Source organism: Pleurodeles waltl, chromosome 11, assembly GCF_031143425.1.
Source record: "Pleurodeles waltl isolate 20211129_DDA chromosome 11, aPleWal1.hap1.20221129, whole genome shotgun sequence".
Classification (NCBI taxonomy): Eukaryota; Metazoa; Chordata; class Amphibia; order Caudata; family Salamandridae; genus Pleurodeles; species Pleurodeles waltl.
Window position 1 is genome coordinate 529,183,623 of NC_090450.1, and position 26,196 is coordinate 529,209,818.

The 26,196-nt window shown below is 44.5% G+C and overlaps 1 protein-coding gene across 1 annotated transcript in view; it reads left to right on the forward strand.

The window, feature by feature from the left end:
- The window catches only part of XRN1 (5'-3' exoribonuclease 1), an 838,379-nt gene that overhangs the window by 84,187 nt on the left and 727,996 nt on the right, over positions 1-26,196 (forward strand). Inside the window, exons 13-17 of the mRNA XM_069213922.1 lie at positions 9,022-9,111; positions 12,284-12,440; positions 13,321-13,440; positions 15,157-15,326; positions 25,475-25,595. Of these exons, the coding sequence (XP_069070023.1) occupies positions 9,022-9,111; positions 12,284-12,440; positions 13,321-13,440; positions 15,157-15,326; positions 25,475-25,595 (658 nt within the window). The remainder of the gene's footprint in view (positions 1-9,021; positions 9,112-12,283; positions 12,441-13,320; positions 13,441-15,156; positions 15,327-25,474; positions 25,596-26,196) is intronic.

Sequence of the window (26,196 nt, forward strand, 5' to 3'; positions counted from 1 at the left end):
CCCTGCACTTACAATGTCTAAGGTTTTGCTTAGACACTGTAGGGGCATAGTGCTCATGCACTTATGCCCTCACCTATGGTATAGTGCACCCTGCCTTAGGGCTGTAAGGCCTGCTAGAGGGGTGGCTTATCTATGCCATAGGCAGTGTGAGGTTGGCCTGGCACTCTGAGGGGAGTGCCATGTCGACTTAGTCATTTTCTCCCCACCAGCACACACAAGCTGGCAAGCAGTTTGTCTGTGCTGAGTGAGGGGTCCCCGGGGTGGCATAAGACATGCTGCAACCCTTAGAGACCATCCCTGGCATCAGGGCCCTTGGTACCAGGGGTACCGTTACAAGGGACTTACCTGGATGGCAGGGTGTGCCAATTGTGGAAACAAAGGTACAGTTTTAGGGAACGAACACTGGTGCTGGGGCCTGGATAGCAGGCCTCAGCACACTCTCAAATCATAACTTGGCATCAGCAAAGGCAAAAAGTCAGGGGGTAACCATGCCAAGGAGGCATTTCCTTACACACACCCCCCCCTCCCCTAAACGAAAGAGGATGAGACTAACCTTTCCCAAGAGAGTCTTCATTTTCTAAGTGGAAGACCCTGGAAAGGCCATCTGCATTGGCATGGGCAGTCCCAGGTCTGTGTTCCACTCTAAAGTCCATTCCCTGTAGGGAGATGGACCACCTCAACAGTTTTGGATTTTCACCTTTCCTATGCATTAGCCATCTGAGAGGTCTGTGGTCAGTTTGAACTACAAAGTGAGTACCAAAGAGGTATGGTCTCAGCTTCTTCAGGGACCAAACCACAGCAAAGGCCTCCTTCTCAATGGCACTCCAACGCTGCTCTCTGGGGAGTAACCTCCTGCTAATAAAAGCAACAGGCTGGTCAAGGCCATCATCATTTGTTTGGCACAAAACTGCCCCTATCCCATGTTCAGAGGCATCAGTTTGCACAGTGAACTGCTTGGAGTAATCTGGAGCTTTTAGAACTGGTGCTGTGCACATAGCTTGTTTCAGGGTGTCAAAGGCCTGTTGGCATTCTACAGTCCAGTTTACCTTCTTGGGCATTTTCTTGGAGGTAAGTTCTGTGAGGGGTGTCTCTATTGATCCATATCCCTTCACAAACCTCCTGTAGTACCCACTCAAGCCAAGGAATGCCCTGACTTGAGTCTGGGTTTTTGGAGCTACCCAGTCCAGAATAGTCTGGATCTTGGGTTGGAGTGGTTGAACTTGGCCTCCACCTACAAGGTGTCCCAAGTAAACCACAGTTCCCTGCCTTATCTGGCATTTGGATGCCTTGATAGAGATTCCTGCTGATTGCAGAGCCTTCAAAACCTTCTTCAGGTGGACCAGGTGATCCTGCCAGCTGGAGCTAAAGACAGCAATATCGTCAAGATAAGCTGCACTGAAGGACTCCAAGCCAGCAAGGACTTGATTCACCAACCTTTGGAAGGTGGCAGGGGCATTCTTTAAACCAAAGGGCATAACAGTGAACTGATAGTGCCCATCAGGTGTGGAGAATGCAGTCTTTTCTTTTGCTCCTGGTGCCATTTTGATTTGCCAGCACCCTGCTGTTAAGTCAAAGGTACTTAAGTATCTGGCAGCACCTAGCTTATCAATCAATTCATCTGCCCTTGGAATGGGATGGGCATCTGTCTTGGTGACAGAATTAAGTCCTCTGTAGTCCACACAAAACCTCATCTCTCTCTTTCCATCCTTGGTGTGAGGTTTGGGGAATAAGACCACTGGACTAGCCCAGGGGCTGTCAGAGTGCTCAATGACTCCCAATTCCAAGCATCTTGTGGACTTCCACTTTGATGCTTTCCTTAACTTGGTCAGACTGTCTGAAAATTGTGTTTTTGACAGGCATGCTGTCTCCTGTGTCCACATCATGGGTACACAGGTGTGTCTGACCAGGGGTTAGGGAAAAGAGCTCAGCAAACTGTTGTAAGACCTTCCTACAGTCAGATTGCCGTTGGCCAGAGAGGGTGTCTGAATAGATCACTCCATCTACTGAGCCATCTTTAGGGTCTGTGGAGAGGAGATCAGGGAGAGGTTCACTCTCAGCTTCCTGGTCCTCATCTGTTACCATCAACAGATTCACATCTGCCGGGTCATGAAAGAGTTTGAGGCGGTTCACATGGATCGCCCTTTTGGGGGTCCTGCTAGTGCCTAGGTCTACCAGGTAGGTGACCTGACTCTTTCTTTCTAGAACTGGGTAAGGGCCACTCCATCGGTCTTGAAGTGCCCTGGGAACCACATGCTCCAGAACCCAGACTTTCTGCCCTGGCTGAAACTCAACCATAGCAGCCTTTTGGTCATACCACATCTTCTGGAGTTGTTGGCTGGCCTCAAGGTTTTTGCTTGCCTTTTCCATGTACTCTGCCATCCTGGAACGTAGGCCTAGTACATAGTCCACTATATCTTGTTTAGGCTCATGAAGAGGTCACTCCCAGCCTTCTTTTACAAGAGCTAGTGGTCCCCTGACAGGATGGCCAAATAGAAGTTCAATGGGGGAAAACCCTACTCCCTTCTGAGGCACCTCTCTGTAGGCGAAAAGCAGACATGGCAAGAGGACATCCCATCTCCTTTTGAGCTTTTCAGGGAGCCCCATGAACATGCCTTTCAATGTCTTGTTAAATCTTTCTACAAGACCATTGGTTTGTGGATGGTATGGTGTGGTGAATTTGTAAGTCACCCCACACTCATGCCACATATGCTTCAGGTATGCTGACATGAAGTTGGTACCCCTGTCGGACACCACCTCCTTAGGAAATCCCACTCTGGTAAAGATACCAATGAGTGCTTTAGCTACTGCCGGGGCAGTAGTGGACCTAAGGGAAATTGCTTCAGGGTACCTAGTGGCATGATCCACCACCACTAGGATATACTGGTTCCCTGAGGCTGTGGGAGGTTCTAGTGAACCCACTATGTCCACACCCACTCTTTCAAAGGGGACCCCCACCACTGGAAGTGGAATGAGGGTAGCCTTTGGGTGTCCACCTGTCTTACCACTGGCTTGACAGGTGGCACAGGAGACACAAAACTCCTTTACCTTCTTGGACATGTTGGGCCAATAGAAATGGTTAACTAACCTTTCCCAAGTCTTGGTTTGTCCCAAATGCCCAGCAAGTGGAATATCATGAGCTAAGGTCAGAATGAACTCCCTAAACTCCTGAGGCACTACCACTCTCCTAGTGGCACCAGGTTTGGGATCTCTTGACTCAGTGTAGAGGAGTCCATCTTCCCAATGGACTCTGTGTTCCAGTGATTTTTCCTTTGGTCTCTTCAGCAGCTTGCTGCCTAAGGCCTTCAAGAGAGGGACATGTTTCTTGCCCCTTACACAACTGTTCCCTTGTGGGTCCCCCTGGGCCTAGGAGCTCAACCTGATAAGGTTCTAACTCCATGGGCTCAGTTCCCTCAGAGGGCAGAACTTCTTCCTGGGAAGAAAGGTTATTTTTCTTTTTTTGTGTTGAAGCTGGTTCCCCAGTCTTCTTTCCTTTCCTCTTGGAGGGTTGGGCCATTATTCCAGGCTCCAACACCACTTTTTCACCCTGAGCCTTGCACTGTGCCCTTGTCTTGACACACACCAGTTCAGGGATACCCAGCATGGCTGCATGGGTTTTGAGTTCTACCTCAGCCCATGCTGAGGACTCCAGGTAATTTCCAAGCAAACAGTTTACAGGGATATTTGAGGAGACCACCACCTGTTTCAGGCCATTGACCCCCTCCCCACTCTAAAGTTACCATAGCCATGGGATGTACTTTAGTCTGATTGTCAGCGTTGGTGACTGGATAAGTTTGTCCAGCCAGGTATTGACCAGGGGAAACCAGTTTCTCTGTCACCATGGTGACACTGGCACCTGTATCCCTCACGCCTTCTACACTAGTCCCATTAATTAAGAGCTGCTGCCTGTATTTTTGCATATTAGGGGGCCAGGTAGCCAGTGTGCCTAAGTCCACCCCACCCTCAGAGACTAAGGTAGCTTCAGTGTTAACCCTGATTTGCTCTGGGCACACTGTTAATCCCACCTGGAGACTGGCTATTCCAGTGCTAACTGGAGTAGAGTTTGAAGTGGAACCTTTCCTGGGACAGGCCTTGTCTCCAGTTTGGTGTCCCTGCTGATTACAACTACGACACCAGGTCTTCATGGGATCAAAGTTTTTACCCTTGTACCCCAAATTGGATTGTGAAGAGGCTTTGGACCCTCCCTCCTGAGCAGGTTTTTGGGGCCCTGTAGAAGACTCTTTACTTTTTCCCTTTGATGTCTCAACACTCTTCCCCTGGGGAGTCTTTGTGACCCCTTTCTTTTGGTCACCTCTTGTGGAAGTCTTGGTCACCCTAGTCTTGACCCAATGGTCCGCCTTCTTTCCCAATTCTTGGGGAGAAACTGGTCCTAGGTCTACCAGATACTGATGCAGTTTATCATTGAAACAATTACTTAACAGGTGTTCTTTCACAAATAAATTGTACAGCCCATCATAATCATTTACACCACTGCCATGAATCCAACCATCCAGTGTTTTGACTGAGAAGTCAACAGAATCAACCCAGGTCAGGCTCGAGGATTTTTGAGCCCCCTTGAACCTAATCCTGTACTCCTCAGTTGAGAATCCAAAGCCCTCAATCAGGGTAGTCTTCATGAGGTCATAGGATTCTGCATCTTTTCCAGAGAGTGTGAGGAATCTATCCCTACACTGTCCAGTGAACATTTCCCAAAGGAGAGCATCCCAGTGAGATCTGTTTACTTTTCTGGTTGCACAAGCCCTCTCAAAAGCTGTGAACCATTTGGTGATGTCATCACCATCTTCATATTTAGTTACAATCCCTTTAGGGATTTTCAACATGTCAGGAGAATCTCTGACCCTATTTATGTTGCTGCCACCATTGATGGGACCTAAGTCCATCTCTTGTCTTTCCTTTTCTATGGCTAGGATCTGTCTTTCCAAAGCCAATCTTTTGGCCAACCTGGCTAGCAGGAGGTAATATTCATTGAGGCTGCCCTCAATGCTTGCAGAGCTGTTGGATTCTCCTGTGAGAGAAGCAACATCTCTGACTATCACTTCTGGAGTCAGGGTTGGAGAAACCCTGGGCTCCCTAACTAGGAGAAGGGGTGGGAAATGTCCCTCCTCATCACTAGCTTCCCCCTCTGTGAAGATATCATCAGAGGGGTTGTTTTTAGCAAACTCTGCCAAGAGCTCCTGGAGCTGTACTTTGGTAGGGTTTGAACCAGTTTTTATCTTTTTGATTTTGCAGAGAGACCTTAACTCTGACATCCTAAGATGCAGGTAAGGGGTGAGGTTGAGTTCCATCACTATCTCTTCTGCAGCAGACATTATTTCTCTAAAAGTTGGGATACTTTTTAAGAATCTAAAACTGTCTCTAGAACTTAATCCAAACGTTTACAAAAATTTTAAACTCTAAAAGAAATGCTAACAGGGACTAATACAAGGCCCTAGTAGGACTTTTAACATTTTAGAAAAATAGCTCAAATAAAAAAAAATCAGTTTCTACTGACAATTTTTGGAATTTAGTCGTGTGATCAGGTATTGGCGGAGTAGTCCAGCAAATGCAGTCTTGTACCCCACCGCTGATCCACCAATATAGGAAGTTGGCTCTGTATGTATTATTTCAAAGTAAGAAATAGCATGCACAGAGGCCAAGGGTTCCCCTTAGAGGTAAGATAGTGGCAAAAAGAGATAATTCTAATGCTCTATTTTGTGGTAGTGTGGTCGAGCAGTAGGCTTATCAGATGGTAGTGTTAAGCATTTGTTGTACACACACAGGCAATAAATGAGGAGCACACACTCAGACAATTCCAGGCCAAAAGGTTTTTATATAGAAAAATATATTTTCTTAGTTTATTTTAAGAACCACAGGTTCAAGATTTACAATCAATACTTCAATTGAAAGGTACTTCACTCAGGTATCATAGGAACTTTGAATCAGCAAAATAGCATGTACAGTTTTGACAAAAATGGCAATAAGCTATTTTAAAACTAGACAGTGCAAATTTCAACAGTTCCTGGGGGAGGTAAGTATTTGTTAGTTTTGCAGGTAAGTAAACCACCTACAGGGTTCAAAGTTGGGTCCAAGGTAGCCCACCGTTGGGGCTTCAGGGCAACCCCAAAGTTACCACACCAGCAGCTCAGGGCCGGTCAGGTGCAGAGGTCAAAGTGGTGCCCAAAATGCATAGGCTTCAATGGAGAAAGGGGTGCCTCGGTTCCAGTCTGCAAGCAGGTAAGTACCCACGACTTCGGAGGGCAGACCAGGGGGGTTTTGTAGGGCACCGGGGGGGACACAGGTCAGCACAAAAAGTACACCCTCAGCGGCACGCGGGCAGCCGGGTGCAGAGTGCAAACAGGCGTCGGGTTTGTAATGGAGTTCAATGGGAGACCTAAGGGTCTCTTCAGAGAAGCAGGCAGGCAAGGGGGGGGGCTCCTCTGGGTAGCCACCACCTGGGCAAGGGAGAGTGCCACCAGGGGGTTGCTTCTGCACTGGAGGTCGGATCCTTCAGGTCCTGGGGGCTGCTGGTGCAGTGTCTTTACCAGGCTTCGGGTTCTTAGAAGCAGGCAGTCGCGGTCAGGGGGAGCCTCTGGATTCCCTCTGCAGGCGTCGCTGGAGGGGGTGCAGGGGGGTCAACTCTGGATACTCACAGGGTCGCAGTCGCCGGGGAGTCCTCCCTGTAGTGTTGTTTCTCCGCAGGTCGAGCCAGGGGTGTCGGGTGCAGAGTGGAAAGTCTCACGCTTCCGGCGGGAAACGTGGAGTCTTTTTAAAGTTGTTCCTTTGTTGCAAAGTTGTTTCTTCTTTGGAGCAGAGCCGCTGTCCTCTGGAGTTCTTGGTCCTTTTAGATGCAGGGTAGTCCTCTGAGGCTTCAGAGGTCGCTGGACCCTGGGGGACGCGTCGCTGTTGCAGGTTTTCTTGAAGTGGGGAGACAGGCCGGTAGGGCTGGGGCCAAAGCAGTTGGTGTCTCCGTCTTCTCTGCAGGGTTTTCAGGTCAGCAGTCCTTCTTCGTCTTCAGGTATCTCTCTTGCTAGTTTCTGGGAGCCCCTAAATACTCAATTTAGGGGTGTGTTTAGGTCTGGGGGGTTAGAAGCCAATGGCTACTAGCCCTGAGGGTGGCTACACCCTCTTTGTGCCTCCTCCCTGAGGGGAGGGGGGCACATCCCTAATCCTATTGGGGGAATCCTCCATCTGCAAGATGGAGGATTTCTAAAAGTCAGAGTCACCTCAGCTCAGGACACCTTAGGGGTTGTCGTGACTGGCCAGTGACTCCTCCTTGTTTTTCTCATTATCTCCTCCAGCCGTGGCTGGAGGGGGCGGGCATCTCCACTAGCTGGGATGCCCTGTTACGCTGTAACAAAGGGGGTGAGCCTTTGAGGCTCACCGCCAGGTGTTACAGTTCCTGCAGGGGGAGGTGAGAAGCACCTCCACCCAGTACAGGCTTTGTTACTAGCCACAGAGTGACAAAGGCACTCTCCCCATGTGGCCAGCAACATGTCTGGTGTGTGGCAGGCTGGCAAAACTAGTCAGCCCACACTGGGAGTCGGGTATGTTTTCAGGGGGCATCTCTAAGATGCCCTCTAGGGTATATTTCACAATAAAATGTACACTGGCATCAGTGTACATTTATTGTGCTGAGAAGTTTGATACCAAACTTCCCAGTTTTCAGTGTAGCCATTATGGTGCTGTGGAGTTCGTGTATGACAGACTCCCAGACCATATACTCTTATGGCTACCCTGCATTTAAAATATCTAAGGTTTTGCTTAGATACTGTAGGGCCATAGTGCTCATGCACATATGCCCTCACCTGTGATATAGTGCACCCTGCCTTAGGGGTGTAAGGCCTGCTAAAGGGGTGACTTACCTATGCCACAGGCAGTGTGGGGTTGGCATGGCACTCTGAGGGGAGTGCCATGTCGACTTAGTCATTTTCTCCCCACTAGCACACACAAGCTGGCAAGCAGTGTGTCTGTGCTGAGTGAGGGGTTCCCAGGGTGGCATAAGACATGCTGCAGCCCTTAGAGACCTTCCCTGGCATCAGGGCCCTTGGTACCAGGGGTACCAGTTACAAGGGACTTACCTGGATGCCATGGTGTGCCAATTGTGGAAACAAAGTTACAGTTTTAGGGAAAGAACACTGGTGCTGGGGCCTGGTTAGCAGGCCTCATCACACTTTCAAATCATAACTTGGCATCAGCAAAGGCAAAACGTCAGGGGGTAACCATGCCAAGGAGGCATTCCCTTACACTATCCATCACCGCAGCAACTGATGCTGAGCCGGCATACGAAGATTGAGCCAGAAGTCTTGCAGGCCTCAGTCAGCTAAGGACCTCTTGCCAGAATTTATCCAGGGAATCCACAGAGCCTTAGGTTAACGGATAATGTGGCTAAGCACTTTTGGGAATCAATTTGATGTTACATAGAATGAGGAAGACAATAAAACTTTACTTACAATGTTTTTTTGATAGAATATTTTTATTGGCCTTTAGGTAAATACTTGGGCATTTCTTGCCATACAGGGCATCACTGTATTGTCAGATGTATTTATTTTAGTTGGCTGCGCTGCACTAAATGTCACCTGATGAACATTAGGGATTCTCTGATCATGGGTTGTGAATGGAACGTGGGTATGGTAATGATACATGCCATCAAAATATGTTTACTATCCTCGTCTGACTATGAGGTGGATTCTAGGTGAATTGTGTTATTCCTTGTGAAGCTAAACAGAATCTGAAATTGTGTGCCACACACAATAGAACTTCCATATCTATACTACATTTCCAGTGAAAAGGAGAACATTTCCATTGCATGAAAGAGAAATGACGTAAAAATGAAATATGCCATTTATGTAAATGATCTTTCTTCTTGAATTGATAATCCTTTACATCTTTTCATTCAAACTGAATTTAGTTATGCCTGCCTGACATCTATTGTTGTTGTTGTTCTCAGGCCCCTAACCTCTATAGCAAATCATGGTATTTATTCCAAATTTTAAGGTGCATTCTTTATTTTCTATTTATTTTTAGTGAATTTTTAGCTGATCAGGCTGAATGTTATGTCCTTGCGATACAGTGGATTTTACACTATTACTACCATGGAGTTCAGTCATGGAGCTGGTAAGGAAATGAAGTTGTGTGCACCCCCAGTTTTTGTTAGTTTTATTTGAGGTTGCTTTTTACAATACATTGTTATTGAAATGTGTTTGTGCAAGTCTCAATGACAAATATTGTTACCAGTGAGAGTCAGTCAGTGAACACATGATATACTGCTTTTTAATTTATATAGGAGCACATTCCAGACGGCTAGATGAGGTGTTGTGATTGGTAGAGAATAGTTTACCTGCAGCTTCCTATCTGATTTTCCGGTCCAGGGAGAACCTGGCCTGGCAGTTCGGGCTGGACTGTTCCCATGTGGAACAGGGTCAAGACTGATTTGCATATGGCTGGGTTCAAACTGGGGTGGCATGGTGAGCAAAATAATGGATGGATTAAACCCAGATCTGTGACTGGGGGTGAATGTTTGATTGGTTCCGCATTCCGTCCATCCAGTTACGCTATCCCACAGCGTTTGTATTTTGCTTTGCTTTTGCCGCCCTAAGTGCGCCGGGTATGCCCAGACGTGGGTCCCGGGCTCACTGTGCCACTGGATTCAAGCTAGCCTGGCTGAGGAGGGGTGAAACCCTGAAACCGGTCCCAGGATGCTTGTTTCCGGTCCAGGGAGAACCTGGCCTGGCAGTTCGGGCTGGACTGTTCCCATGTGGAACAGGGTCAAGACTGATTTGCATATGGCTGGTTTCAAACTGGGGTGGCATGGTGAGCAAAATAATGGATGGATTAAACCCAGATCTGTGACTGGGGGTGAATGTTTGATTGGTTCCGCATTCCGTCCATCCAGTTACGCTATCCCACAGCGTTTGTATTTTGCTTTGCTTTTGCCGCCCTAAGTGCGCCGGGTATGCCCAGACGTGGGTCCCGGGCTCACTGTGCCACTGGATTCAAGCTAGCCTGGCTGAGGAGGGGTGAAACCCCGAAACCGGTCCCAGGATGCTTGTTTCCGGTCCAGGGAGAACCTGGCCTGGCAGTTCGGGCTGGACTGTTCCCATGTGGAACAGGGTCAAGACTGATTTGCATATGGCTGGGTTCAAACTGGGGTGGCATGGTGAGCAAAATAATGGATGGATTAAACCCAGATCTGTGACTGGGGGTGAATGTTTGATTGGTTCCGCATTCCGTCCATCCAGTTACGCTATCCCACAGCGTTTGTATTTTGCTTTGCTTTTGCCGCCCTAAGTGCGCCGGGTATGCCCAGACGTGGGTCCCGGGCTCACTGTGCCACTGGATTCAAGCTAGCCTGGCTGAGGAGGGGTGAAACCCCGAAACCGGTCCCAGGATGCTTGTTTCCGGTCCAGGGAGAACCTGGCCTGGCAGTTCGGGCTGGACTGTTCCCATGTGGAACAGGGTCAAGACTGATTTGCATATGGCTGGGTTCAAACTGGGGTGGCATGGTGAGCAAAATAATGGATGGATTAAACCCAGATCTGTGACTGGGGGTGAATGTTTGATTGGTTCCGCATTCCGTCCATCCAGTTACGCTATCCCACAGCGTTTGTATTTTGCTTTGCAACAGCCTGCTACACCAGAGCAAAAGCTAAAGTGCTGCCACTAGGAATTCTGTACATCTCCGGTCATAGGGAAGGGCTTTTACACCCCTCCCCCGACTAGGACTATATCACAATACACAAACACCATGATTACAAACTAGTCCAGCCTTCAGTCTGCAATGGAAACCACAAAGCCATTTGAATATTCTGGACTACTGAAAGCCCTATGAGGCAATATCATATGCAGAATATATACTGGGATAAGACACTGTAACATTGATTAGAACTTTGGAAGGTTGAGTGCTGCATAAAGGGCTATGTAGAAGCAGCATCTAATAACCAATGGTAGACCCCTTTTGCTGTGTCCTAATCCACACCTTATAACTCTCTTTCTTCTCTGCCTCTCTCACTACTACCCTGTACAGTCAACAAGCTTTGGAGAGTCAGAGTCTATGAAGGAGGGCACACAGTAAGCTCTTTGGCTCAAGGGATCCTTTTAAACACAAGGAAGGCAGGAGGGAGCACTCTGCCTCTCATCCCAACACAGTTTACTACAGATGACTTTTCTCTGCTCTCTACTACTTCTGCTCTCTACTGATGAAGGGCTAAATCCAGAAACATGCGTCTATAGATAACAGCACTACCTGCACCAACTTTGGTTAAAAAAAAACTACAGCAACTTTGAAGTAAGCATACTGCATTTACCAGGATGCAATGGGGTAAACTATGCAGGGATTAGAGGCAGTGTGCCCCCCCTTGGGTTTAGAACATTGGTATGTTAAACACTCCATTAAAGACAATATATTTCTGTTCTAGAGCAGATGCTTGAGAAAAGGTTTTGTTAATGTTTGGGTTCACCTTTATCACACCTCGCTGATTATTAAGGTACATCTCACTATTCTATCATGGTGGTTATGAATGACATTCAGGATCCCACAAGAAGAAGGAAGAGTTTCTTTCAGTTATAATTATTCATGGATTCCTCTGTCCTGTTCAGAACTAGTTTTCAGAGAAGTAGCTGGTTGCTCCCATTTAACATTTGATTTCAGCTGTGCATGATGGGTTAGTGCCGGTATTTTCTAGGTAGCAGCATCATCGAGCCCACTTATTTTGCTTCTATTGCAGTTATTTTTTTTTTGTTACCAGAGCTTGAAATGACTGGTGTTTTAGAAGTATTTCTAAGCTACTACAAGTTACAAACTCCACAAGGAGTGACTCTTGTCAGTATTCCAACTCTCACATTTTAATGGACGTGCTTATTTGATTTTTGAAATAGTATTCCATTGTCCACCTCCCCCACCAAGAAAACCTAAACATTTTTGAATAGCCAGAAGATAACCATGAAGGAAAACTAAAATTATCTGTGCGGTTGTTACTTCCCACAGAAGCTTTGCGGTCAAAGACAGGCATAAGGATTTTTCACAGTTTTTCAGGTAACACTATTAAAAGCTTTTCTGTGTTAGCAGTTACGAAGAAACCATTCCCAATTATTGAAATAAAGGGAATTCTGTAGCACTTTTTGCTGATACTATAGTTGCATGTCATCGCATGTAAAATTACTTCTGGTCCCCCTCCCCACCCAGCACAGCCCCCTCATATCTCAGCATTTATGTCCCATGCACCCACTCCTTCTCAGTCAGCTGTTAGTAATATAATCAGATGCCTAACAAGTATTTTTGTTTTTCTAGGTATTATCCCTACCATTATGCACCTTATCTGTCAGATATCCGCAACATCAGCCATCTCCAACTCCATTTTGAGTTGGGAAAGCCTTTTATGCCATTTGAACAGCTTCTGGCTGTACTTCCAGCACTCAGCAAAGATTTGCTGCCAGCAAGTTACCAGGTTGGTTTTGTGATGTAATTAGGTTACTATTGACTTTTTATTTCAGAGAGCAGTACAGTTGATACCTATTGGAAATTGTAATTTAATTTGTACCACATGTAGTTATCATATGGCACAAATAAGAATATTAGTTTGAACATCAATTAAAACCTTCTTAATTAGAAGTACCAGAAGACGGTTAAGCATAAATGTGCCATTCAACCAATTCCATTTTACCAAAATTATAATATATAAGAACAAATCAGCCAATATGTCCCATATGCCAGTCATGAAGAGGCAGTGTTGTGATGAATTACCACCATATCTAAGTTTTTTTTAGAACCATTAGACAGTGACCATCACTGTTAAGCCTTATCCTATTTGGCTCAAGAATGTGCTTTATTTTAAAAACAAAAAGCTGGCTGTTGATTGTGGCATCTGTGGCCTAGTCCCTTATATGTGTGATGTAAAGATTCACTGTGTTCTGTTGCTGTCAAAAATCTGAAATTAATTTTTACTTTTTCCATATCATAAACATTCTTTGGAGGTCCGTTAAAAATGCATTCACCAGGTATTGAGCCCATAGAATATTGACCTCTTATATGAAAAGATGTCTTGGGGAGCATTAAAATCTTTGCTTTATAGTAATATTGCCACATTTAATGGCAATGTTTCCATAAACATCTGATCTACTAATGTCAGTGGTCTACAGATGCTTGCACACAGACTAACATGCGGAAAGAGGCTGCCTTTGTTTTAACAGTTGACATATTTGATCCTGGAATTATTGTAAAATGCTAACTTAATTTCCACCCTTTCTTTCTTTAAAGCATTGATCATTGGTAGACACTAGTTTGTTGCTGAGCCCTCCTGAATACAGTTTTTTAAAAATATTTTTCAGACTCTAATGACATGTGAAGAATCTCCTATCATTGAATATTATCCAGCAGATTTTAAAACTGATCTAAATGGGAAGCAACAAGAATGGGAAGCAGTGGTCCTTATTCCATTCATTGATGAGGTTAGTGCTCTGAGCTCTCTACTATGCATTTGTTTTTCATGCAGCACCATTGAATGCAAGTTGAAAATAGAACTGTTATTTCTGTTGAGAGAATGTTGTTGAAGTAAAAAAACACAAAAAAAAGTGTACGTTTCTGAAAGAAGTGTCCTCACTTAAGTTTATTTGATCATTGTGTGAATCCACTTCCTCTTGCAGCAAAAAACATATTCAGTGTGTACCCTGAAAAGTCTCTACAATAGTAGCCACCTTGACTGAGTCCTTTGTAAGACAGATTTAGCAAATTACATTGTGTATATATAGTGCCATTTAGAGCACTGTGTGATGAAATTTAAGACAATAAAAGGCAGATTTCCAGTATAAGGCAGCGTGAGTTTTCGGTTAAATCCATTTCTACCCAAGAAAAATAAGTAATCTTTTGCAAATTAAGTGGTTTTCGCTTCCTTATGCTTCCACATTCCAATGAGGCACTGTTGTCTGTTTCAGTGTTTTATTTTCGTTTCTACTCCTACTCATGGAGTTTTCCACTGTGCTGGAGCAAGTGGTAGAATTTGTGATCACGTTTTGTTTTTATTCTGAATTATTAATGTTGGTTGTCTGCATGATTCATTGTCTTCTACATCATTATAATCCTTATGTATTTCTTACTCTTTCCTGTGTGAAAGTTCATATCCATTACCAAACGTTTACATTTCAAAATCATTATAAAAATGCAATGACCTCCTGAAAAAGATTTTAAAATGTACTGTTTGACAGCATTATTTATTCAGCAGTTGATGGAAGTGCTGAGATGGAATGCTACCCACTCCAGTGCCATTAGTTGTGATTATTGAAGATTTGCGATCATGTTTGTTCCTTACCTATGATAGTTGGTAAGGTTTCATTATTCTTCAGTTCATTGATTACAGATTTTACTATGTTATCAATCTCATTTACATAGGTGAGCCAGTCTTCCCCAGGGGGAATTTGTGGTTCTAACTATATACAACTCTCAGTATACTTCGGTTTCTTTCGCATCATAGCCTTAGTGCCCTGTATCAGTCTTTGCATTTCCAAAAACAACTTTTACATGTGGGATTTTGAAATATTAGTGAAGGATATGGTGAATTTCTCACCACTGTATTTACTTGAGCGGCAGGAGGCAGCTGTACCTCTCCTAATCTCCTCTTTTTTAAGATACTGTATTCTATCTGAATGTATTTTGACCTGCTACTTCCCTTCCTTCAACTTTCTGCTCAGATGATGTGCCCCTAGCACAACAGCATCCCCTCTTGCCATAACATTTTGAGTCGTTTTCCACTAAACTATGGTAATTCTAGAGCCATAAATTAATGGTTGAAATTAAAACATTGAATTAATTTCTCAAGTATTTATCCTTTTAATATTTTATTTTGATATTTTAATTACATCCCCTTAAGCACAATCACTCATGCAAAGTCTGCCTTTGCAGGAACCTCCCATATAAAGTGTCTGCAGTCAAGCCACAAGAAATCTGAGTTTAGTCTGAAAGTAATTACTAAAATACCATCAAATCATTTGTTTATTAAATTGAAAATTTGCACTTTGCACTTTGTTCTTTTCTCCACATCTCAGTAGTACTTACATAACACACATAATAGTTGTGTGGAAGGGTTATCTTTTACATTGTGTGTACACTAATATGGAAAAGGATCCTTTTCTCTGCATCTCACAGTAACCGTGTTTCATCAACTATTTCAGAAACGTTTACTACAAGCAATGGAGCCTGGCAACAAATGTTTGACTGAAGAAGAGAGAAACAGAAACAGACACAGCGAGTGCCTAAAGTACTGGTATGACAGTGAGATGGAGTTTGGATATGCTTCACCATGGCTAGAGAAATTCCCAAATATAAATAGATGTCAAGCAAGGTAAAGTTGTAATGCTACGAATAATTTATTTCCCCCTTCCAACTTTCTTTTTTCTAATTTCATACTTTTTATGAGAGTGCTTACAGAAAGTAGGAATTCTGAGAGATTTCATGAGAACTTGCACTTATTAAGAAAAACCTTTGCAGCAGAAGGAGATCTATTTTCATGTTGTTAAACCTTTCAAAATCCAATTTTCTCTTCTGAAACTGAATGTGAGCGGTTTACATTCTCTCCTTCCTCTCTCCCAGCAAAAAGCAATGCCTAAAACAAGTCAACGGCTTAACAGTGCACATTACATCCACTTTATTGTGCTGGTAGTGCCTTTAATTTCGCTCTGTTGTGCTTACCATTTTCCATATAAATTGTATTCTTCTCAGTGTTTCATGGCATGTAGTGTGTGGTAGGCTGCAGTTAAATTATTTTCTGGAGAGTTATTGTGTATCTTAAAACATTGTACTTTTGAGCATTTGTCATCGAAGAATAAGCACATTACTATCTTCAGTTTTGCAGTAGTAACCCATAGCAGAGCTCTTCGCTTATTTTGTTTTTTTTTAATTTGACCAAGATGTCTGCATAAAATATGTGCTTAGTATGTGTTGCTGTAGATACACGTGCTCTGCATAATTCTGGCATGTAGTGTTGTGCTTGGACATTTGCAAGTTGTATTTTTTTCTCTCAAAAAAAAGGTTTTCGAGTGACAGGATGCACTGTGACTACTCCTGTAGTGGGCAGTGTGCATGGGCATGGACTCCATGTTAGATTTTTTTCCTGCCATCAAGTTCAGGCACATACCGACAGGGCTCTGAAACTCAACTTATACTTATTCTCTACAGTCTTTTAGGTTATCACAGTAAATCGTCAACACCCAGAGTTTGGAAAAAGCACTTTTCTTCAGTTTTTTTTCCTCTCTCAATGACACTATCTGGTGACCGATTACCTCTGATCGAGTCCCCGAACCTTGTGCCCGCTCTGGAGCCGAATGCGCTTTAGCACTGACAACTTCCTCACTGCATAATGAGGGTAATGGAGTGAATGTCCTTCTAGTAGTGCTCCCAGTGCCTCTCGAAGTACCGTTGGTCAGATACCATGAGGCTTGTGACGTCTACCTCTTCCTTGACCTCTTCAACACTTGTCTAATGTTTTTTGTCACCTTCTGGTCAAAGAAAATGCTACGATACTGAAGAGAGATGCATTTAACGTACCGCAAAATGCACTTACAGTCCTTCTCTGACATGCATGACATCTTTGGCAAACAAGACCCTTTTGTGCCAAGGAAGTTGAGATGCCTAACCTTCAGACAGCCTGCTGTGTCAGTCTGCGCCCAGCTCAGAGGTCATGTCGTCCAGCGGATCAGTCCTGGAGGAAGAAGAAGCTCCGCTGACTTCTAAGACCAGCAGCCCTCGAATGAAGACATCTGCCAGGGTCGTAAATTAGGTCGGCTCTGAAACCCACTCCAAGCCACCGAAGAGGCCTCATGCTGAGGCAGAGTTCCCCTCCTGCATGATTCAGGCTTCGAACCTCGTGCACAAAACACAACAGCATCCAGGATCTCTGCCACCTTAAGGCTCGGGTCATCAGTAAAGGCCTTGGATCCCAAAAAAGGATCCATCCAAGGGCATTGACCCCTCTTGGCCATCAAGCTGCAAGACCTCTGTCAAGCCTCAACTACATTTGAAGTCAAAGGCCCTGTCGATGCCCACACCCTTTGTGACTTCAAAGACATCGTTGATGCTGAGAACACCCTTGACTACCAGCTAGGAAGATTGAAAGTAGCTAGTTCTCCAAACGCTGCTTGGATGCTAGATGTGAGGCAGAAAAGTCTCTTTATCCATCCCCCAACTGTGAGTATTTCAGAAAAGCCAACTCCCCCCCCCCCCCCCCCCCCCCTCTAAAACCCAGAGAGACTATGCCTCAGAAGAGGAAACTAGCATTTAAGGAGGAACTTAAATTGGAGGTCCCATGCCCCAGAGGCATAGAGACATGCACACCAACCCTCCTTATGCTCCGCGTACACCTCCACTTTCAACATGACCCCACAAACCACCTCCACTGTCTCCAGCAGAGTCACCAAAGTGATTCCCACACACCTCTTATGACTCAGCAGTTTGTTACTTCCTGCTGAAATATATGAACTTTTCAGGCCAGGGCCTACAAACAACTCTTGGGAAGACTATGATGTCAACCCTCCGGGTGACACGACCATTACCCTATCACCACATCCTACCCCAACAATACAGTAGTCTAACACAAGTTCACCCAGCAGGTAGCCACCTGTCAAAGGGTAGACATGCACGTCTTCCACAAGGAAGACTATTTCCTCGTTAAGACACTGTCCAAGTCAGAGTGGATGGTACAGTCCCCCCTCCATGTTGAAGGGCATACTCAAGTCTGTCCTGGATACATTTAGGGAACATTTGAAGGCCAGGGTAGAAACGTGAAGGGTGGAGAAGAAATTCAAGCCCTTCCTCAGTGAGACTTGTCAGGGGCCTTGTCCCACCTGACACCTTGGTTGTGCACACTGCAAGCAAGCAGGCTTTTACTTAAAATACAGACAACACCCTCCACCTGACAAGGACAAGAAGCTTGATGCAGCCAGCAATAGGATAACTGTTGTAGGGATTTCACGCTGGGCCATAGTCCACTCCCTGTGGCTTCTTTCCTGCTGTGATAGAGCTTTGTGGAAGTGTCTTCCTGAGGAGTTCAGAAAAACGGGGAAGGAGAGTGTATCCAAGGACAAGACTAACTCCATTGTCACCATCTGTTGTGCCCTTGATGCTGCGGACCAAAGAAGGATCCAGTATCATGAAATCAAACAGTACCCTTAAAACTCCAGCTTCCAGAAGTTCCTTTCAAAGACAGCAGCTTTGAAGAGGTGCCATGACTACCTCCCCCCAACTCACCCATTCATACCAGAGTCCGCAGTAGCCTTTCCACTAGCAGGCAGGCCAAATGTACATAAGGGATGCTTACAGGGGCAATAACGAAGCAGGGGGAGGGGCAGCTCTGCAAAGGAGCCTTCATCTAAAAAAACTGACTTGCCTGCCACAAAGAAGCCATAGAAAGAGTGTTGCCTCACCACCAGGACAAGGGCTTTCTCTCTCTTTTCTTCCTCACCCCACATTGCAGGTTCTGTGCAGGCCTGTGACCTCTGTGGATTTGCCTTGCTCATGGACCAGCCACTGTCAATCCTTCACCTTGTCTGGAGCCGCTATATTTTCCCTGGTTGTGCAGGTAGAGTCTACACCATGTCAGACGTTTGTGCACTTCCCACAGCACAGTTTTGGGTTATTTAGAATCCCTGGTCCGCAAGTGAAGGGAATACATGTCTGCACAGATTGGCTCTTTTTTTCCTTTTGTGTCCTCCCCTTCAAGCCCCCACCTGGTGTGTATCCAGGCCAGCAGCACAACATATTGCTACCACCCCTTAGTTTGGCCTAGAGAGGCAGTCCTTGGTATGGCGGTGTCTTTGGGTTCAAACCATAAATGAATGATGGGGTGGAGTTGCAGCAGTTGAGGTTTTGTGGCTTTGGAGGAGGTCTGGAGAGTTCTGGCTGGGCATGTCTCCATGCTCCGCAATTGTGATTCCCTTTCTTGAAAGTTGATCATTTGATGAAATGTTTTTTTTTTTTTAGAGGAAATCCTCGATGCTGAGCTCCATGCAGTATTTATCCTCCTAAAATGAAGGATGCTGCAAGGAAGAGAAACACTGATATGATTAACAGTTTTTCTTAAAATTAGTGTATAATGCCAGAGTATCATGTTAGTACTGTTTTTGTGCAGTACCTCAATAACAAACTTAAGCCCTGAAAGTGCCATAGTTCATCAAATTATACAAATTGTTCAGAAGTAGCTTTTCCAAATATGACTTTATTGTCTCCAAATATGATAAAATTGCAGACATTTGTTTGGTGGCAGAAATTCACTTCTTTAGGGTCTGTTGATGTTAATCCTTGGTTCATGATGTGTAGATAAACATGATGTCCATTATTTTGGAGTGTCGACAAGGATTTTTTTTTAATCTATTGATCAATTACAGCTGACTGAAAATAAAGCATTGTGCCTGTGATTCTGCATCATTAATGTACTTTTTTTCGGAACCAGAAGGAACATTTCAATTTGTTGTTTCTTTTGTTATAAAGATCGATTGGAGGCCTGTTTTCTTGACTTTATGGTGGTAGTCATTCAAGAAGCCATTGACTATTGTAACCCCTTCTCCTAGGAAACCAGCTTCAACGCATCAGTTGTTCTTGTGTGGTTGTGTACACCTCTGAATCCTAAAAGATTGCTAGTTTTCCTCCAGTGGTCCCCCAGTGTGCCTTTATAGCAACATCTCTCCATAAATGTCAGCTGCTAGTCAACCACATAGCTGTGTCAGTTGTATGTCTGCTAAAGAGCTGATGATCAATTTGTCCAAGTTCTGTTCTGGACCTTGTTTGTCTAGACTGTAGTGATTAATAAGGTTATCTCGCAGGGGATTTCCATGTATATTCATAAAAACTGAATAGTCCTGCCCATGTTTTGGGACCCTGGAGCATTTCTTCAGAATATCTTAAGTGGAAGGTTTTGCCTTTCTTCGGGAAGGCCTGCATCATCCCTTAAGAAGCAGACAGAAAATGCAGCCTATGTACATAGGCTATGCTGGCTGAACTCTCCATTTTAAAATAAAGACAAAAGACAGCACCTTGTAATTTGAGAATAATTTGTTAACAGAATGAATCTCTTTCACAAACCCCTTTTTCTTGATAGGGATAAAGGAGGGGAGGGCAGAGTAGCTTCATAGGCTGCAAATATGGCTAAAATAGAGACTGCGCCTTTAAGATCTCAGATACCACTAGTACCCCATCATGCACAGCTGGTGGCAGTTGCTTCAGTTCTTTTTTTCCAGATCCTGTCAGCTGGAGCATTGAGCTCAACCAATGTTTTGTTTTGTTCTGAGAAAAATTCATCTGAATTTCTGTGACAACTTTTTCCCTTGGCATTTTTGGACTTCCCCACCTTTTCTCCCATTTCTTGACAGAAATTTATATTTTTTTTATTATCAACAGTTCCATCTCTTTTTGATAAGTGTCCAGGCTCTGGGAGGAAAAAGGCCAAAACTGACCCTCACTGTGGGTGTATCCTATGTCTTCCAGAAACTCTTTCCTGACACCTGAAACATTTGTAAAAACCTTTTCCAGGTGCACGCTACTTGATGGGGAGAAGATTTGCCTTCAAGGTATGGAGGAGAGGAGAAAACGGAAGACCCAGTCTACAGGTGGGACCTCAGGGCGAGGAGCTACACAGTTCTCTATCAGGACTCTGTCATCAAACAATGCCTGAACAACGCCATAGATCCCAGTGTATGTCGAGAAGAGGTGCAGCAGCGACCTGTTCACTGTCTCTGCGTGGGTGAGTGTCGAAGAGAGGGCGCATATCGACGTCGGAGCGAAGAAGACCGATGGTGACAACAACACCGTCGTCACACAGAAGACCATCAATGTCGAGGACCCCTTTCAAGTCGAGACACTCCCACCGGTCCCCATCAAGGTCCTTATCGAAGTCGACTCCTCATGATCAGTTGCAGTCAAAATCAAGGTCGATGTCAGCAAGGCATACTCCAACGACGAGTCGTCAGTGTCGTATATGTTGAGAAATGGGTCGACCTTGAGGGGGAGAGGAAGATCAAAGTCCATCACAATTTCAGACTCCATCTCAAGTGCGCAGAAAGCAGAGGCAAATCTATAGCTTTCCAGACTCAGACTTCTCTTGCATCTATTCTCCATCAAGAGAGGCACAAGACATTGCTGCCCCAAATACATGCTACACCTCCTCCATAGCCAACGCCGCCTCCATTACCAACAACAGAACCACCACTGGCAACCTCTCCTGTGAGAACCAGATCCCATTCTCCATCAAGACATAATTCTTGACATCGCTCTAGACATCGTCAAAGGGCTCATCACACATGCACAGTTCCAAGTTGCTCACATCATCGCCGGTGTACCAGATCTCAGTCTAGACTCACCACAGAGACGTCCTCATCTGGTACAAGGAGATATTCTCCAACTCTCTCAGATTCTCTTGCACCACATATTCTCTCCAGTAGATGACATGTCATCATTCCAGGAAGTACTAATTAGAGGCGCAAACAAGTTAAATAGTCCTCTATCTGCGCCGACAGCAACAACATCTATCATCTTTAAAACTTTGCAACAGAGGTTGGCCTCACGTCCACTATTACCTCTATTTCCAGGTCTATTGGAACCTGCAATCGACCTGTTCTTGACTCCATCATCCATCAAAGCTGCCCCTTCCAGGCTTCAGAAAAAACACTATGCCACAGCTCTCCCTTCTACAGTACCACGTGATAAAAAAAGAAGTAAGCTGGACTCCGTCGGGAAAAAAAAGTTTGTAACACAGCAGCAACGTCAGTGAAGGCAGCAAGCGCCACAGCCTTCCTAGGCCGTTTCGATAGGGCCCAATGGTTGTCTCTACAAAAAATGTATTGAACATCGCCCCAGAGAGAAGAGCGGACTTTAAAGAAATTCTAAATGAAGGCCTAATGGTTTCAAATCAAATCATTAGTGCAGTAGCAGACTTCTCTCTATCAGCAGCAGATGAATACTGCCACTGACTTTCCCTTCAAAGCCATTCATGGCTTTGCCTTACTTCTTTGAAACCAGAATCTCAGCAGAGTATTCTCAATTTACCTTCTCTGGTACCACCCTTTTTGGATCTCATACATCTGATGAAATTGTGAGAATGAAAGCAGAATTAGAGACATTAAAAGCTTGTGATTTAGAAAAATCTAAACATTCAAGGAGACCTTTCAAGCCTTTCCAACACCGCATCTCGTCACAGAGGGATCAAGCCCCTCGCTGATTTCAAGGTTGCCAGCAGACTGGTGCTGAGTTCAACAGTATCAGAGGTCCTACCTGCCTTATGGAAGAAAGCAGGTTAAAGGAAGATCGAGTCAACCTTGATCAGTAGCAAAACCCTGAATCATCTCTTCCCCCCTCCGCAGGGGGAAGCATTCGTCATTACCTGGCAGAGTGGCAAAACATTACACAGGTTGCATGGATTCTGAATATTGTTCACAATGGATACTGTGTCAGATTTTCCGCTCCTCCACCATCCACTCCACAGAAACCTTCCAACTTCCTCAATTACAAGCAGAGGTGAATGTTTTATTACAGGAGCATCCAGGAGGAGCTGGGATGCTTCCAGATATTTTCTAATCAAGAAGAAAGACCAGAAGGAATTCTGGCCCATTCTCAACCTCAAATTGTCCAACAAATGGATCTGTCAAGAATAATTCCAGATGCTGGCTTTATACCAGGTCTACCATCCAGTACACAAAGGAGACTTGCTTTGCTTTATCTACCTTCAAGACGCATATTTTTATATTCCAGTGGTCAGTAAACATCGAAAATTCTTGAGGTTCATTATTGGGGCACAATCACTAGTAGTACCAAGTACTTCAGTTTGGTCTAAAGTCAGCACCCAGAACCTTTTTCAAATGCATGGCAGTAGTGGCGGCCCACCTACGAAAGCACAAAATATTAGTCTTGTATTCGGTACCTAGACAATTGGCTAATCAAAGCATCCACATTCTAAGAAGCACAACTCCATTACAATTGGACTTGTGATCTACTACATCGATTGGGATTTCAAATAAACCATGCAAAATCAATCTCTGTCCCAGTTTAAACAATTCACTATCTGGGAGCATTCACCGATACCCTCAGAGCAAACGTGTATCCTTCAAAGGAGAGACGCTTATCAATTCTTCGGAAGTTTCCAGATCTCATCAGAATATCTCATCCAACTCTAAGAAAGGTATCCTCTCTCCTCAGCTTCATGGTGTCCTGCACATTCCTCACACCAGATGCCCATCTTCATATAAGACAGTTACAAGAGCGCCTCGATGACCAATTGTGAGGCAACTGGGACGACAGGATTTAACTGTCCCAACATGCGAAGCGGTCACTGAAATGGTGGTGCTCTCCATCCATCATTCTACAGGGAACACCATTTCATCAGGAGATTCCGCCTCAAACCATTGTCACGGATAACTCTTTACTGGGATGGGGAGCCATATGGACCAGCTACAAATTCAGGGCGAGTGGTCCCAGACAGAATCTACATATCAAATCAACCTCCTGGAACTGCGTGCAGTTCATCTGGCGCTGAAGGCATTCCATCCATCGTTCAGCTCCAACTCTCTGCTTGTACAGACGGACAATACAATACCCATGTACTACCTCAACAAGCAGGGAGGAACAAGGTCCCGGCCCTTGTCACACGAAGCCCAGACAATCTGGAGATGGCTTCTGGCCAGAAACTTGTCAATAACTGCCACTTCCCTTCCAGGAGTGCAAAACACCCACGCTGATTCTCTCAGCAGACTCTTTCTGGAAAATCACAAATGGGTTCTAAACAGTGAGGTAATTTAAAATTTATTCCAACGGTGAGGAACTCCAAATATCGACTTATTCGCAACTGCAGAAAACCCCAAAAGCCAAAAATTTGCAGCGAGGTACTTCCAACCAGAGACTCTGAGGAATGCCGTTTGGATCAACTGGTCCGGCAGATCTCTCTACGCTTTTCTGCCAGTTCCCCTAATTCCAGCAGTCCTCATCAAACTATTCCAGTCGAGAACCAAGATGATACTCGTAGCTCAGGAGTGGCCATGTCATTGGTGGTTCACGGACCTCCTTCACCGGTCCATCCAGCCACATCTCAAACTGCCATGCAGACCAGCTCTATTGACGAAATTCTGAGGCCAGGTGGTGCATCTTAATCACTCCTGTTTGAATTTGGCAACATGACTCCTGAGCTAGTCCAGTTCACACACTCACTAAACAATACTAGATTCTGATGCTAGAGCAGATGCTAAAGTAGGGCAGGTTTCCCTAAGAAATTTATTTGCATTACATTTTCCAGTTCATCCTCTCTCTCTTCCCCTGCTCCCCATAGGGATAGGCTTACTATTCTTTTCAATGCTTATGACTATACATGGGAATGCCCTACAAGAGAAGGAACGGGTTCTTACCTGTAACTCCAGTTCTCTTGTAGGGGAATTTCCATGACACGTTATGAGCAACCCTCCCTCCTCCCCGATAGAATAGACATAGGTATCGAAAAACACTCTACATGCCTAGCTTCGCCTTCAAAAGAACTGAAGCAACTGCCGCCGGCTGTGCATGATGGGATACTGGTGGTCTGAGTCCTTAGAGGTACAGTCTCTTTTTTAGCCATATAGTGGCAGCCTATTGGGGCTACTCTGTCCTCCTCTCCATTCTTTTAACAAATTATTCTCAATTACAATGTGCTGGCTTTTGTCTTTATTTTAAAATTGAGAGTCCAGCCAGCGTAGCCTATGTACATAGGCTGCATTATCTGTCCACTTCTTAAGTGACTTTGCAGGCCTTCCTGAAGAAAGGTAAAAACTTCCACTTAAGATATTTTGAAGAAGTGCTCCAGGGTCCCTGCACATGAGCAGTGCATATGACTTTTCATGGAAATTGCCCTAAGAGAGAATTGGAGTTACAGGTAAGAAACCGTTCCGTACTCTCCCCCTTACAAAAGCTTGCTTTCCAAAGTCAAAATGAGCATAGGGGTGGTGGTAAGGACATACCAATCTATATGGACTACTTGTGGTTGAGTCTCCTGTGGCATAGTCAGTAGTCCATTTGTTTGTAGTTGCACACATGGCCACTGCCCTGTCCTATTCATTACTCCATAGTAGTTCTCACCCGCTTTGTGGAAAACAGTCTAAAGATGGAATCTGTGCCCATACATGTTCCTTATCAGAGAAGGAGCCACCGAAACCTTGTGACTTGCAAGACTTCTTTGAAGAAAAACAAGTGGCAATATTCCGAGCCTAATGCCAGATAGCAGGAGTATGCAGAGCATATAAATCTACAGCACTATGTGCAACAAACAGATGCTTACATGGTAAGTAACTTAATCCTTATTTAGACCATCAGAGGAGAACTGAAGGTCTATATTTTTGGAATAGTTTCACCAAAACAACTGTAACCATACTACTATATCTGGGGGTTTATTTTCCCTCAACAGTGTATGGGTAATGTTATGTGGTAATTTCTGTTTAAACAAAAGTGAACACTTAAACGGCCATTCCTTAGCTTTGGTTTCTTTTTTAGGTTTCAAACCATTTCACTTGATGCTTGGCATGTGGATATGAACCACAATAAAATAACAAAGGTTGACAAAAATGCGTTATATTTTTGTGGGTTTCCTACTTTAGAACACATCAAACATAAGGTAAGTGATGCTTAAAATGTAATGCTTTGCCATTAATATGTAGAATTTTGATGGATTTTTCTAACTGCAGTTTTGAACACCTTTATAATGTCTGCAGAACCATACTGGATCTGAACGTTCTCCCAGCCATCACTCTTGTGTGTCTTCAAAGATTGTTGTGTGGCTCAACAGATATCTCATACTGCCTTTAGGAAGTTGGCTCAGTATATACTATCTCAAAGTGAGAGCTAGTGTGCACAGAGTCCAAGGGTTCCCCTTAGAGGTTGATAGTGGCAAAATTAGATAATTCCAATGCTCTATTTTGTGGTAGTGTGGTCGAGCAGTAGGCTTATCAGAGGGTAGTGTTAAGCATTTGTTGTACAAACACAGGCAATAAATGAGGAACACACACTCAAAGACTTAACCCCAGGCCAATAGTTTTTATATAGAAAAATATATTTTCTTTATTTTAGGACCACAAGATTCAAGATTTGAGGTAAGTACATACAATGCAAGAAAGACACTTCACACAGGTTAGTATAGAACTTTGATTTAAAACAGTACACACAGTTTAGGTTAAAATGTCAATAAGCTATTTTAAAATTGGACACATTGCAAAAAT